This window comes from Haliotis rubra, unplaced genomic scaffold, assembly GCF_003918875.1.
Source record: "Haliotis rubra isolate DU_JTF1 unplaced genomic scaffold, ASM391887v1 Scf306, whole genome shotgun sequence".
Lineage (NCBI taxonomy): Eukaryota > Metazoa > Mollusca > Gastropoda > Lepetellida > Haliotidae > Haliotis > Haliotis rubra.
Window position 1 is genome coordinate 292,326 of NW_025766976.1, and position 17,086 is coordinate 309,411.

Consider the following 17,086-nt stretch of genomic DNA (forward strand, 5'->3'; position numbering starts at 1 on the left):
GTATGTATTGAGTGCAGTGTAAGATTAATAGAAATGTGATGTTTTTATCATTATTTCCAAGGGACATTTCGAAATTGGTTCTTTTATTTGCAGAAATTCCAGCACCAGTTGACGTCGAAGCACCCTCAGTTCTACAGCACCACCCGACTGGGTCGGAACCTGAAGGACCGGTGCACCAAGACAGACACGGAGAGGGAGGTGCTCCAGGGGATGCTGGATGAGCTGAAGAATAGATGGAACTCGGTCCGATCGGTGGTATCAAAAAGGTAGGAGCCCTTTACCCTGTCACATGGTAACTGTGTAGAATATAACAGTACATATTACTACATTAAGTGTTCCGGCTGCACGTCTGAGTGAGTGAGTGAATGTTGTTTTATGTAGGTAGGAGAACGCATCATTCTGGCACCTCGTGAACCGAACTCTTGTCCTAAAATAACAGTGGGTAACAGCTTACAATGTTCAGATCTGCTATCAGAGTGAGTGAAGGTATGTTTTATGTCATGCTTGACAATCTATACGCAGCTTTATCGCATCGGTTTGTGAATACATTGAGTGCTAGCCAGGCACCCATTGCCACCCAACTGGCTGACAGCATCGGGACAGACACAAAATTAGCCCAGTCACCATGCATACTATCAGATGTTCATCCCAATATCCGAGACACAATGTGTGATGCTTATGCAAGGGAAATAACTCCACCTCAACCAACCCAGCCAACCACGAGATACAACCTTTGCATGTTAAACAATATTCAACTTTTATGACAGCGGTTCATAAATATGTTGTGTGAGACAATCAAGTCATTGACAGCATGACAGCATGAGCCAACCATGAGATACAATCTTTGCATGTTAAACAATATTCCACTTTTATGACAGCTGTTCATACAAATGTTGTGTGAGACAATCAAGTTATTGACAGCATGACCATCTACCAGTTGGGACTCCATGACAAGAATCAACCATGTCAGCAGTCTGACCACCTAATGGCATTAGTCGCCTATTACGACAAGCATGGTTTGCTGAAGAGCAATTCAGGCCCTGATTTCTCGAAACAAACTTAAGTTTTTACTCAGATTTCAAACTGAGTTTGACTATTTGAAACAGCTGAATTTTAACTCAGCAGCATTTTTAAAATAAAAAAAGCCCAAACAACTTCAGTATTCTATTCACCAAACTCAAATTATCTACTATGTATGAATTTAATATCGATTTGAGTTCATTCTTGGAAATGCGTTTTCTCAAATTTGAGTAAAAACTCTAACTTAAGTCAAAACTCAGACTTAAGTTTGTTTCGAGAAATCGGGGCCAAATCTCGTGGTACTGTTTTTGCAATTGGTGCCACAAATGGTTCAAGCCCCACTACGGTGTCATTCAAATGGTGCTATGGGTGGAGCATGAAATGATGGCGCGCGGACACCTGGTGTCGTGATTGATTTCAGTTATCCATTCAGTTCAATTTGTTTTTAACATCCACTGTCAAATTAAAGACACTGGTTATCATTGCCACAACACTCGAGATTTGTTGAGGTCATTGGATAAACATCTAGCGAATGTAAGTTATCTGTGGGTTAAGATTGTGTATTACGTCACCGATTGTAATACAGATAAATTAAAGCTGGTTATCCACAGTGTCACATTGACGTTGGAGTAATTACTATTCCACATTCACATTTAACTGCACTGTGACGCCAAGTAACCTCCCCACCTGCCTGATTATCTCCCTTGGTCTAGATGTCCACTGCAGGTAACAGCGATGGCAATTAAATATACGTGTTGAATTTTGTCCGTTTCGACATTTAAATTTGAAAATATAATTTATCTGATATAAAATATGAATATTATATAATATAGAATTTATTCAGACATTCTTTTTTTAACAGCCAAACTTCTTCTGTTTTAATGAGAGCCGATAAATCTGCATGTCGTTATTGTCAGTTTGCTCATGGTCAGTGTGTTGTCGGACAGTGGTCAGAGAAAAGGTCAATTAAACACGGTCAAGGACAGGCAGTACATCCTCTCTCTCAAGAAATACTTTATTGATTCGTCCTCACCGTAAAAATTCTTCGGACACATTCAGAATCCAAGAATTTCTAACTACCGAAACTAGTACATTCTCGTACATCATACTTCTCTTATCATTTCTACTATTTGTTTTACAGTTTTTCATAATTATTCATATTCGAGATAAATGATAATTTCGAACACGAACTTGTACTTTTGACGGGGTAATGATTCTACCACTGTTACCGTGCAGCAGAACGGTGTTGTGGACGTGACGACGCTGTATTTAAAATGCCATTATATAAAAAAACACATGTATTTATAGTTTAAGTTTTATGTGGCGCAGGTTAAATATAGACAGTTAATCGTTTGAAAAAAACAGGATTTTACTTTTTCGTTTTAGTTGAAAAAACGTTATTTTCGCTCTTTTCGTCGGTTGAAACGTTATTCAAAGTTGTCTATCGGGATTCTGTTTTGACAAAATAGAGCACAAATATCTGAAGTGTTGAGTGTTGGTTTTTAGTGCCCTCCATCTTAAGCGGGATGTACATAGCCACAGCTGTGCATATATACCTATTGGCAGAGTTTGGTCCATGGAAAAGGACTGTCGTAACAGTTCCCATTCATCCTGTTACATAACATAAACGTGACCTATAACCTTCTAGCATATGTACATTTCCTACAGTAAAATCTACAATTCGTGTGACACCAACACCTTCAATATTCATTAGTTCTGCCAAAGACGGTGTCCCAGTCACGTTGCCGGTCCATTTAGTTTAACTGCATACACATGACGTCATTTGATTGACAGGTTGTCAAGATTATGTCATAAGTGAGTGACATTACTAATGAGCTGCCTGGAGCTTTGTTAGCCTCTTCCGATAACAGGGATCTAGCTCGACAAAGACTGCGTGTTGAAGACATTTTGGTTTGGTGAATAGACTGTTTGTAGGAAGGGTTATGTTGTAACTCGTGTTGAGATGTAGGTGTTAATCTTCAAGTCACACCGTTGCTATGATACCTGCCTTCCTTAAACACCGTCGTGGTCTACTGGACAAAGCTTAAGGACAAAACTTAGGGATGTTACTGGACAAAGCGTGTGCTCGGAGAGGGTGAGGCCTAGGTTTCGATCTGGCCCCATCAAACCATTCACGTTGAAATGGTACTTTTTGTTACCCTGCCTTGGACTCGACGTCAAGGGGATAAAAGAAGTACCGACCAAGTAGGAGTAAGTATTGTAATTGTGAAGGATGAAACCCTGTGAAAGCTGCAGTGTATCTCAGTATTCTATCACAATAAAACCGTGGCTACAATGCGCGAAGACCATTTCTGGTGTTCCCGCGGTGCCATTGCTGGAATATTGCTATAAGCGGCGTAAAACCATAATGACTCACTCACTCCCAATAAAACCGGTATAAAGACGAGTACAAGCACGAGCATGCACACGTGAGAGCAATAATCTTGAACGCACCGCTAAAGTCCGCGTTTCTGTAGTTCTCTGAGTACTGTAACTGTTAACACAATATTCATAGAAACTGATGTATGAACGTGGCGAGTCGTGAAGCGTCAATATATAAGCAAGTGTGCTGTGTATAGTATTACACAATCATTATACGTGGCAGTGCGGAGGATAGACATAATGGAGATGTACCTTGACTAAAGTACAAGACATCACCAGATTAGCTTGAAGCAATAACCTTTGTCCCTCTCATTGTCAATGATATCATTGGCCCAGCTGCGATGATGAACTAACCACATCTATACACCGTATACTTGCTTCTCGAAATGCCTTTGTGTTAAATATATGATAAAAGCAATTACATTTAATATCTGTTTTAAATTAAATTCCAATCATCAGTGTGGCTGCCATAGTATTCCATATTTTCTGGGTATTTTCGATCTAACGTGGAGTGAGTGAGTTTAGTTTTACGCCGCACTTAGCAATGTTGCTGCTGTATAGTGGCGGTCTGTAACGAATCGAGTCTGGACCAGACAATCCAGTGATCAACAGCATGAACATCGATCTACGCAATTGGGATACGATGACATGTGTCAACCCAGTCAGCGAGCCTGACCACTCGACTCCGATAGTCGCCTCTTACGACAAGCGTGGGCTGCTGAAGGTCAATTCTAACTCGGATCTTCTCGGGTTAGATACATTTATGCCAAATTAAAAACCTCGTGGCTGAGAATACATTGAGGTCATTTAGATACATTCATTCATGAGAAGTTAGGCATGCTTATCCGTTTCACAACCACCTGGTGGAATCACAGATTAGTGATATTATCATATAAATTTGACCGCTGTTTTGCAATTTCTTCCAAATAGAATGAGTATTCGTTGATAATCGAGACTGGTTGCTTTCAGGTATTTAACTTTTAAAACAATTACAAGGTAACCTTTTTACACGAAGGTAGCTGCCACTTGAGATATAAAAGAGAAAAATAAAATCGTGATAAATATATGAATAATCAGTGAACTACGCTTAGATCGAACAGACGGATATAACGAAGTGTTTTCTTTTGTCTTGCCACTTGCTGTATATATCAGTCGAAATGCCTATGACGAACTTCGTTTATAACGAACTAAAATCAGTGGTCCTTTTGAATTTTTTATAACCATACTTTACTATAATGTGCATTTTATGTGCCATATTTCATACCGGAATTGCCTTTATCAAAACAATACCTTCAACGTTGTAGGTTCCTCAGCACTAAAGGGGCGCTTAAGTAGCGTTGTGGTCAAAGCGTTCGTCAAGTCAAAGGTCTGTGTTCGATCCCCGCCCAGGTACAAATTTCGGACCCATTTCTGATATTTTCCGCCGTGATACTGCTTGAATATTGCTAAAAGCAGTGAAAACCTCACACACTGTCAGTACGAAACCCTACAATCTATTAGGTATGCAACGATTCTTCCTATCCAGTATACTGGGAGTTACATGTTTACACAAGCTATCTGCCTATCTGAAACCTACTTACTATAAATCTCCGGTATTAACTCTAACGTCCTGGCTTTACCAGACTCTAATTATCTGTGAACGGACCTTCTAAGAGGCCCCTGCCCCATAAAGGACTGCCAAACACTATTTTGTAGTTGTCTGGGAAGTCGTGTAAGGTGTGGACAAATTTGAACGTTTCGGCTCTGTTTATTACAGCTGCTTGCTCAGTGTTCCAGTTGTTGTGTTTGTTGTTTGTTGGGTGTATATTTACCTCTAGGAAGATAATGCTGAAACTTCTCTCCCAAGATAAAAAATATGCATTGCGTTTTTAACGCCCGAAAAATTGGTAGTGTCGATTGGTAGTGTATCACAGAGAAAGTCCAGATGCTCTCTGGGACGGTGGGTAAGTCTAGTGGTTAAAGCGTTCGCTCGTCACGCCGAAGGTCCGGGTTTAATATGTGAAGCCCATTTATTGTGTCCCCCCTTTCGATATTGCTGGAATATTGCTAAAAGCGGCGTAAAACTAAACTCACTCAATCACTCCAGATGCCCTCTAATGCACAAGGCATTAACCGGTTGATGACTCACATATGAAATCATTATTCCTTTTGGTACTGATAACTTATGTCGATTACACCTCCCCATGTGAGTGTAGAAGTGATTCATGATTTCAATTATCATAAAAAGATCTATCCTAAAGGCAAGGTCTATTCTACGATTCAGTTTTATCGTAATCATGTTTATGAATCATAATAAGACAGTGATAGTTTTTCGCGAACCGGTCAACCCAACTGGTGACATCCGTCGCAACACACATGCAAAGGCAAGTCAATTATTTACTTGAAAACAGACAATGACATGTGGTACAAGTACAAGAAATATGTATGGAAATATGGGATTGATTGGGTGTTCACGATAAGCTCGATCAGAGTAGCTATGAAACTGTCAGAACCAAAACATATAATCTACGAGAGATTATCGTGTGTCACTTTATACCTTACGGCTTGGTTAGTCACCTAGATTAGTACATGCTGTTTTGGTTCATATTCCACGTGATAAATGTTTGGGCAGATTTTGGGCCAGCGGAATCTAGACTTAAGGGCAGTTCGAGATAAACTATGTGTTGACCTGTATTAAGGGTAAACAAATGCTTAGTGTGGATCATGCAATAAACGAACATAGCGAAGTAATGGAGTTCCGATTTAAAGAGGTTTCCTATGTTGCTATACTGGGTATATTGAGACGGAGGTAAATCAATGACGGATACACGTGTATATCACTGAGTATGAACGCTTGATGATGTCACATTGATAGCAGGCTCCTGAGTCATGCCCCATATGATGTGAAGCCATTTGAAGAGTAAGACTAAAATAATTAACCCTATATTCATTAATTCATTATGCGTTTACCTGCGGCGAGTATCTCTAATTAAGCTGTTGTTATGATCCGGCACATTTGGAGCAGTACCGTGACACCATCCGGTTTTGCATAAGTAATGGAAACAATATGCCGTTCACAGACAGATATCATACTTTATGCGATGACAGAGCTAGTAACATGTCCAAATAGTTAATACCCGGGGCCTATGAGTTTGCATTGCTGACTTCAAAGACCAGCCATCGCAGGTAAACCCCAGGCCCTCACTCTCACCTGTCCCCCGTAATCGATACAACGCTCGCGGGAAAACGACACACACACAAGATGGCGGCCATCCAAATATGGCAACCGTGATGTGAAACCATCCCAGGTCAGTGGGGGTGTAGCTGATAAGAATAGCACCTGTTGATGAACACTCGGGTGTATGGGAAATCCCGGGGGGTCGGTTTTCAGGAACGCTAAAACACAGGGTGTGACAGGACACATAATTCTACCTGTGTCAGGTGCAGTCGAATCAGAGCAACAGGTACAATTCGAGCCGTACCTCGTGAGAGTGAACGCTTCACTGGATACCGAAACTCGGTAGCGTCTCAACTTGGACAGAACGTTGACAATGTGTGTCTGGATTTACGTAAGAATGCCAATACAATGAGTGCCGGCAGTGATGATTATGATCATGATTATGATGAACCTGAAAGGTTCTTCCCGCTACCTGCATACCTGTCACCCAGGTAAGTTGATTGCCTTTGGCCTACTTTAAACATGGCCGCCTAGGTCGGACGGTTCGCCATAAACAAGCTTCCTTGGTTCATCCTTGTATTGAAATTCGTTCACACTTTCAAGGCATATATATTAAAGTAAGCTCTAAACGCGGCTTGATCTGGAGTCCCGTTGCGTTTACCACTACTTATATACGTCAGTTTTCTTAGGCAGGTGGTAAGCGGCTTTTGATAATTAGGGCATGCCCCTACTGTGATTTGTCCCAGACACTATAATGCGAAAAGAAAATATGTCAGTTGTATCCTAATCTGAGATTCCAGTAGTAACAAAACGCGCGTGTGTGTATCACACTATCTGACACATTAGAGTTTGTGTGAGACAGGGGTGTATGCTGAGACCTGTTCTATTTAGGGAAATTGTCCAACTTTCGTCTCGATGCTGAGAGTGGAATATTTGCCTACCGCTGCCTGTCCAAATACACTGGAGAGACCTCCTGGTCAAGGCTAAAGAAAGTAAGATTATATACATTCCCACTAAGCCCTACCCTGTTGCCACAGTGATGTTAGAATCATGTCAGTTCAGAGGCATACTTCTACACACATTCATTGCTCCCACAGACTAGACCAGTGAGATATTAAGCATTCTTGCAAGTGGAGAGACAGGTCTTTAACTGTCCTTGTTGTTCAAATGTTTGTTTACCTCCTGCCATAACAGTTTGCCCTTTGCTGGCATTGTATTCTTACTTCTAAGATCTGGACGTTTTACTGCAACATTTACGTTAAATCTCTACTACATTTCTACCATATGATTTGATAGGGCATTGCAGTTATTGAACTGGCTTTGTATACATATACAATGTTGCAATACCAACGGCATGACCCGATCGCAATACAATGATAAATGAATGTAACCGAAGTGTGAATTTATCCGAGCGTAACAACTAGCACAGTTATTATCGATGTGAGCTGCTATTGACGTATGTGTAGTATTCCGCTTCGATGAAACACATCACAGGAAACACAAATAATACACTGCAGCCATTAATCCAGAGGACTTGCTGACATGTTTTATCTGGACTAAACCTGATGTTTCATTCAAGTACCAAACTAACCTGGCCTATTTAAGTACAAAAGATGTGACAAGAAACAGGGCAGACAAATATATGCCACACTGAAACTGATTACTAGTACGACACCTTACACCCCGTGGCCATGTCGGTTGCTGTTCATGGCTGGATCACGCTCACTGAAGCATGACCATCGACATGACATCATGTCAGAATACATAAATGCTAAAATCAATCGTTAGCTTTGTTTATTGTGTAACAATTCCAATCCTTTCATATTGACTTGGACCGGTTGTCACATTGTCATTTGTTGTGGTGATTGATAGGACTGTTGACATCATTTAAGGAATTTGTGACATCATTAAACTAGGAATTCCTGGAAAACAATATTATATGTGCGTTCCTAATTGGCCTCGTTTCTCGTCATGGCACATTACATTTCTAATGATACAACTGAAATGTATCAAAGTATTATATATATGTATATTGTACGAAACCTTGTTGATATTGATTTTCTTCGTGTAAGTGATATATGTATGCAACCCATCCCTGAAGCAATAACGTACTGTTGGCAATTATTAATATGCTGACTAAGCAAGTTTGCTTCAGTTTAATAGACCCTTGTTAACCACTTATATTACTTAACAGATATCAGTTTTGAAATTGTGACATATCAAATCATGCTGGTTGGGTGAATGGTCTCTTTGAGGTGTCTCAGGAATGCCTTTGATGTGTTTTAGGGTTTCGTAATGACTGAGAATGTTAAATCTTTGAATATTGTTGAATATTTACTCGCTAAACAATGAACTGACAAAAACAGTAAAGCTTTTTGCAACCAGGAATTTTAATCCATGAATTAAGCATTTGTTTAAAGTCAGCCATGTGATGTAGTACTGTAGAGTTGGTTGTGTCACATGCAGGTGACTGTCCCCGGTGTGCCGCTCCCATTCACTACGACGTGGAGTTGTTTAATTGAAATGTTTGCTCATGCTCAGGGGTTCAGATGATGTTCAAAATTTGCTGAACAAATTTACATTCTGATACGTGACGTGTTTGCTCCAAATTCAGATACTAGCTGGGTCTCGCAACGAAAAGCCTAGAAGTGACATTGATCAGGGACATTTGACGTGTATTCGACAGTTGCAGAGCCACGTTTGCATGAGAAAAAGATCATTTATTCAGCTACTGATTGTTATGTCCTATTTATTCAAGTTTGATCGGGCACCGATTCAGACCTCAGACATGACCAGTCTTAAATAATCCTTAGGCATGCCACAAATATTTGCCTACGGATTGAATTATTACCAGCGATGGTGATTATGGTGATTCTTTTTATAGCCATGGTAAGACTGTACATATTCGCTGGGTATCACTAGGTGTAGGACATTTGCATTATTTTAATATGTTCATCGATTTACCTGTTATTTCATTTGATGAATTACAATGTCAATATCACATTAGATACCCACGTGATTATCAAACAATGGTAAATTCAATACCCGCCCCTTAGAGTATTTCTAACATTCTGAAATTCAAGCATAGTAATTATCTGGTTTAAAACGTTTCCTCTGAGAGCTGCCAGAGGCACAGTACACTGCTATTAAAACCTTAATGTTTGGCTACAGTAACGACCATGCTATTCACGCTAATACGATCAAAACACAGTACCATGTGCGGCAAGGAAATATATTCAACCACGTGTCACTGCAAACCAAAGAAAGATTAAGTTTAGCATTCACAATCAATTACCTTGTAGCAGATGGCGAGAATGGATCGAACAATCACATATTTATTGAAACAATATGAATAACCCAGATCCATGCCCATGTCAGTCCGGAGACAAATACGTCCTTCCCAATACATGCAAGCATTAATGGCTGTGTATGCGTTGGTGTTTAAATACGTATTTATCCCCTCTTGACGTTTCAGGGCATTTTCATAAATATTATCTTCTATAATCTGTGTGTAAACACCCCCAAGCACGGTTGGCACACAGTTTATCATAGGCAGTGACCCGAACCAACATGGCCGACTTATGTCATATAGACAGGTGATGTTCACCAGTATGCACTAGATGTTTATTGACTGGTGTGTTTGGGTAACGTTGTCAGGATATTGATCGTTAAGGCTTGGAATATAGGACCACATATACATGTTGCTATCAGTATGACGACTTGTAATAAAGTTCTACCTTGCCAAATCATGTGAGGATGTTCAATATGCCAGGTCTGGCGTAATTCTTCAACCGTCGGGACAAGATACGCCTACCCTCTCGCGAACTCCTGATATCATTGCTATGTAATATAGATTAATAAACACATGTTCGTGATTTTATACACTTTTGTAAAGAATTGTAAACTACAGCTGACTCTGCTGTTAGAGTGAGTGAGTTTGGTTTTACGCCGCTGTTAGCAATATTCCAGCAATATCACGGCGGGGGACACCAGAAATGGGCTTAACACATTGTACCCATGTGGGGAATCGAACCCGGGTCTTCGGCGTGACGAGCGAACGCCTTAACCACTAGGCTACCCCACCGCCCCTCTGCTGTTGGAAATATCTCTTATGAATCCAGAAGGGTCTTCTTATTTACCTTGACATGTGGTTCACAGCGTACTGAATGTTTTGTAGCCACAATACACTGTCTGTGAAGACATCACTCACCACACATGACCATGTAAAGCCAGGGTGTGTTGGGCTGAAGGGCGGTGTTCTGTGTTCGGACCCAAATTGTTAAACTGTATGATGCTGAGTATTAGTGCTTCAATCTTATTTAATAATACGTTTAGGTAACATTAACTGTCACTTTGCAATACATATTGTTGCATATGATTGATCGGTTATGTTTTCCCCCACGTTTCCCATTGCCCTGACTACTACTACTACTACTACTACTACTACTACTACTACTACCACCTCCATCAGTACTACACTACTACTACCACCTCCACCACTAACCATCACTACTACTACTACTACTACCACCACTAACCATCACTACTACTACTACTACTACTACTACATCACTACTACGTAACCATCACTACTACTACCACCTCCACCACTCTACTACTACTACTACTACCACCACTAACCTCACTACTACTACTACTACCACCTCCACCACTAACCATCACTACTACTACTACCACCACCACTAACCATCACTACTACTACTACTACTACCACCACCACTAACCATCACTACTACTACTACTACTACCACCTCCACCACTAACCACCACTACTACTACTACTACTACTACCACCACCTCCACCACTAACCATCACTACTACTACTACTACTACTACCACCTCCACCACTCACCACCACCACTACTACTACTACTACTACTACTACTACACACAAACGCCTGTCCTCTCACGCAACCTCACCCCTTCCAAACGCCATCCCTCCCTTTCCCACCCCACCCCAAACCAGTCCTATCCCCTCTGATGATATAGGTTGACGAATCTACTGACAACAATACCATGTGAACAGTGGGCACCTTCCCACCACCTTAGTCGACCAACACCGCCCTATACCATCACAGTTACGAGTTGGCTGTTACCACCAGTAATCTGTTGATCATAGGATAATATAGATGCTAATAGATAAATATTCGACCCCTGCTGCACCCGTCGTTATGTTGAATAAGCCATGGAGTTTATAGTCCCCAGACACGCATTCCTGGTAGTGCTACAACATACACCAACTCCACAGGGAGTATATACACGGAGGTAATCTCTCGCCATTACAAACTATGCTTCTTTGTACTATTGTGAACGCGGTTCAGCTGCTTAGCCCATAATCTGGCTAAATAATAATATTTATATAGCGGTAATTCCTTCTGAGAGACGTATTAAAAGATGTAAATATCTACACAAGGGGTTTCATTCATTAAGACGAAATATACACCGTTTACTAAAAAGCTGATAAAACATTTAATTAGTTAGGAAAGGAATTGTGATAGATCTAGGAATATAACCGGTCCTTTCGGCGCTATGGATATTAAAGGAGGACTTAGTGGAGCGGGACTCGGGACGCATGAGTGTATTAATTCCAGGCAAAGTGTATTTTTATTATTATGTGCATATCAGTCAAGCAGTTAATGGTAATCTTAATAATAATTGTCAGTTCAGTTAGATTCAGTGAAGGAGAGATGTTGATCCTTGGTGATCTAGTTCTGTGTGTTAAGGGACAGATGTTAAGGGACATCATCTGTCCCTATGGGTGAGTGCCTAGCAATACATCACCCCCATCAACATTCGTAGAGACAATGGTCATAACAAGATGAATCCTTCCACGACAATGATGGGACAGACAATCTGTTATATTCAGCGTGAACACCGTAAATAGCATCGTAACATTGTATGTACATGATCAATGAGAAAGATATCTCACATACTTAACGCAGGTGCTCCTTCTGGGGTAATCAGTACGTTTAACACCCTGGGATTTGTTTCAGATCGAGTGAGTTTATTTTTACGCCGCTTTTAGCAATATTCCAGCAATATCACGGCGGGGGACACCAGAAATGGGCTTTGTACATTGTACACAAGTGGGGAATCGAACCCGGGTTTTCGGCGTGACGAGCGAACGTGTTAACAACTGGGCTACCCCACCGCCCCCTTGTTTCAGATTGGGGACATGCTTACCCTTACCTTACACCTGGTGCCATCATTTATTTTCATTGATCCATTCATATAACTGCATCGCTAGTTTACCCCATACGCCAATGGAATATATATGACCGGATAATCGAGAGTGGTTATTGTTGATTTATTTACGAAGACGTTTTGGATACTTTGAAATTCTTCTTCCAGTCTGTCAACCACCCTCCCGGAAAGACATGTAGATGTGTAGTATGGAAATCCGTCTCCACATCAACATGCGAGTTGACATTATGCATAAATAAAACAGACCTTTTGTGTTGAGGTATGGAGCGCACGTACACATGACACGGAGCATGATACGAATAGATGACAAGCGTCCCCTCTCATTGTCCACGGGGACTATATCCTATGTAGTGCACCACAGTCCGTGTTTAGCATACCCGACTTGTACATTGTATTGACCGACGGTGTAGTTAAGACACCCATTGATGGTGTATATAAGCTAGTGTATAAACCTACTTATACAAGGAGATATATAATACTTAAGGTGTGAACTGAAACACAACACAGACCCTTGTGTCAGATCTTGTAGTCTCCTGACACGTGCACAGAGGAAGGGCTGTGGTAGACTTGTCCCGACTGTCACAATAAGACATTATATATGTAGGTATTGGACCCGGGGTCTAGTCTACTGCATATTTCACGTTCTCACTTTTTTATTGCTAGGTTGTAAATGTCCTTTATGAACTGACAAACTGCTGAGTCAGATAAATGGGTTGTAGTGTTCACCATGGAAGGTCACTGACTTGGTAAACGTGGAAATGGAAAGCTTTGGAAGACATTGTGAATGTTAGCATAATATTTCAAGAATAATAAACACATAACATACTTCTTACGAAGTGCATTTCTTTGGTTTTGTTTCCTGAACACAAGAAAATCTCTCAAGTTTCTAACTATATAACACGACAGTAATTCAAATCGTGTTGCTTGTAGTCTGGGTAAATTAAATCATATGTTTAATGGTATCGAAATATTTTCTTTAGTACCCTTGCAGATCCGGGATAGAATAGATCTTCGGCAATCCATAAGTGTAAGACGAGTAACAGTTCGTTTGTGACTGACATCGTATCCCAATCGCGTAGATCGATCATTTCAATCACTGGATTGTATGGTTAGATATTGTGTACAGACTGTCTTCATAGGGAGTTTTGAACGGCATTTATAAAGGCGAGAATTTATGGAAGTCGCCTTATAAAGGAGTAAGACTGACTGACTGAGTTTGGTTTTACGCCGCTTTTAGCAATATTCCAGCAACATCACGGCGGGGGACACCAGAAATGGGTAAAGGATTAAGAATATACTCCGAAACGTAATAAAGAAGTTGACATCCGTAAATTCTTGCCTTTATGCCTTCATACAGGCATTGCTGACTGCGGCATTAAACAACAACTAAACATACTTTCTATGGCCAAGTTATGATTAATCATACACATAAACGGTTCGAGCTTTAACGGTACATTTGTATGACGTTCACCTCACGACGAAGGAAGGATAACAATCTATGGATGAACAACTTCTGTATTACAGGGAGAGCGACGTGTCGGTGTCGGTTCTAACACCGTTATCAAGCACGTGATCCGATCTGGGTGGGGTTTCTTTGTTTTGATTCAGTGGTTGACCTGCGTCTTGGTTGTAGTCAGTGAGAGGGACATGAAGTTCCTCCCTAATTACAGGTATCGCCAGGTAGAGAAGTGGTCCTTTCTCGGTCACCGCCCGCATGACACATGCCTTGACATGTGTTGTATTGGGGTGAACACACTCATGACATAGACCTGTCTCGCTCAGTGATCCAGTCTTCTCTGATTAATACATTGGGGAGAACCTGCACATGCTAAACACCTATTAATTTCCGCCACCTTGAACAAAGACAAATTAGCATAGAACTGGCGTCGGCTCCCTCCCTCTCGGAATGGAATGGGGTGATTAGGTTTCAGAAGTCTCTGTTCAATAATGTATTACACGACTGAACTATACGGCGACGATGAAGTTGTGAACTTGGTGATGCAGGCTGATTCGTGAAGACCAAGAGAACAGAATGTTCAGGGAAATTGTGTTCTCTGTCCTGGTGGTGAATACGTGGTAAGGGAGAATCCGCACAAAGCAATGTTTGAAGTGAAACGGACAATTAAATGCGGACCTTGGGTATTAGACACAGGATACCTCATGTTTAGTAGTGTGGAAAGAATGTAACCATTAATGTGTCTGATGTGACTGTCAGCGACACTTGATCATAGACAGCTCAATCTAACCTCTCTATGTTGTGCCTTAACTATGAGATATTCAAGGGGAAACGATTTACAAGAACTCAAATGCTTCTCGACGCTTGGAGACAACACAATTCTCTGAGCAGAATTGCGTCCCTTTGGCGCTTTAGGAACCTATCATTGTCGGTTCCAACCCCGGTTCCCCCGATTACATATACATATTGTATATACATATATATTTGTCTAGGTTTGTCAGCACCGCATCGGTTCGCTAGGGCTTCACCATGTTGGTATACTTCCGGGTCCCGCGCATCACTTCCGGCATTCCTTCATCATTACGTGAAAAGGTCGTAATATAACTTGAATACTGGCGTTAAATCCAGCTCCCTCCCTCGCTTCTCGATACTGTTTGGTCTGATGCCACAGCTTGGTGTAGTTTGTTTTGAGCACAGGTGGCGCCCCGACTCCAGAGTTGCATCCCTCAGGCTTCCCAAGCACCAATGGTCGTTTATTCAAATCCGGTTCGTCCTGATGAAGGGGTGGGGTAGCCGAGTGGTTAAGGCTACGCTCGTCACGCCGATTACAAGGGTTCGATTCCCCACATGGCTACAACGTGTGAAGCCCATTTCTGGTGTCCATCGCCGTGATATTTCTGGAATATTGTTCAAAGCGGCGTAAAACTCACTCTCTTACTCCTGATGACTTTTCTAGGATTGTCGACATCCAGTGAGGAGTTTCAGCAGCTAGGTTGACATCCAAGACCCGCATCCCCACAAGCGTTCCTCCCTCATCAAACTGCCACGCCGTGATTCATCTGAAATACTGTATTACCCAAACTCACACGGTTTATCTTTGTACGTACAGTAACCAATACTGTAGGAATATCCCTATCTGACAAAATCTGAACTAGCCAACATGGGTTTTGGGAAAAGATCTACAAACGATCCACAACCAATACATCTTAACCCCGGGGGTACCTGGCAAATCCACCACCCGACCCAACAGTCAAAGAGCGTCATCTATCATGGGTAGCGGGTGTGGGGTCGGGTTTCAGGACACACACGGGGTACTTATGAGTACAATACGCGAGGCCATGGTGGACATTCCTTGCAGTAGACACGGTTCCATTTCACTGATTGTCGCGATCCACCAGCAAACCAACGAGACAGGATTGCCTTCCATCCATAAATTCATTCCTTACAAAATGATAATTTTCTTCAATATTTTTTTAGAAAAGGGAGCTCCTTTACTGTTTATTTTCTGAAATCATGCAAATGCATATAAATATTATTATTATTATTATCGTTATTATTTAGATTATTTTATTGGGGTTTCGTGACAGGGTAATCTGGGAATGGCGTTCATGGCTAGTGTTCAGGCTGTCTTACATACCGACAAAGCCTGTAGTGCCAGGTAGTCTCACATGCATGTACCCAGTGTTTGTTGATGATATGATTAGGTGTCCTCATTGGGGTGGACGTGCCGCATGGCCAGTGCTCTACATACCCGTGTATACGTTGCTAAGGCTGACCACTTCTCCGGGCATATCGGCGTTGTTTGTACGTACGCTAGGGCCAGGTTGTCGCACTACATTAAAATGCCGAGTAAGCAAGTTTCTCTTCCAACCACCATCATACATTAACCTATAGGAATCTCGGCGTACACATTATCTGACACAGAGATAAAGCGATAAATTCCAAAACCTCAAATGAGGCTTTGATATGATCACAAATCTTTCATTTTTGGTTTTCAGTACTCGTTTTCTTGGCTGTGTGTTATCGCTGCAAATAATATACTTTGTTAAGTGATGTGGGAAATTCAAACAACTTTTGTGTAACTGTTAAATTTCCCAGACTGTCTGACTTTTTGGGCTGTGTTGTCACCGTAGCTATCATCAAAATATTTTCTACTCAAGGCAAAGCTTTTCGGTTTCCTTACTGAGCTACTGCTATGTAAGGGGGGTGGGGCATCCTGGACGTCGTACTGAGCTACTTCTATGCAAGGGGGCATCCTGAACGTCGTACTGAGCTACTGCTATGCAAAGGGGGGGGGGGGGGGCATCCTGAACGTCGTACTGAGCTGCCCGCGATGCTGGGGACT

The 17,086-nt window shown here is 41.5% G+C and overlaps 1 protein-coding gene across 1 annotated transcript in view; it reads left to right on the forward strand.

Moving 5' to 3' along the window:
- LOC124282895 (dystonin-like) overlaps positions 1-17,086 on the forward strand; it is a 108,876-nt gene that overhangs the window by 80,289 nt on the left and 11,501 nt on the right. Inside the window, 1 exon segment of the mRNA XM_046718936.1 lies at positions 62-266. Coding sequence (XP_046574892.1) covers positions 62-266 — 205 coding nt within the window.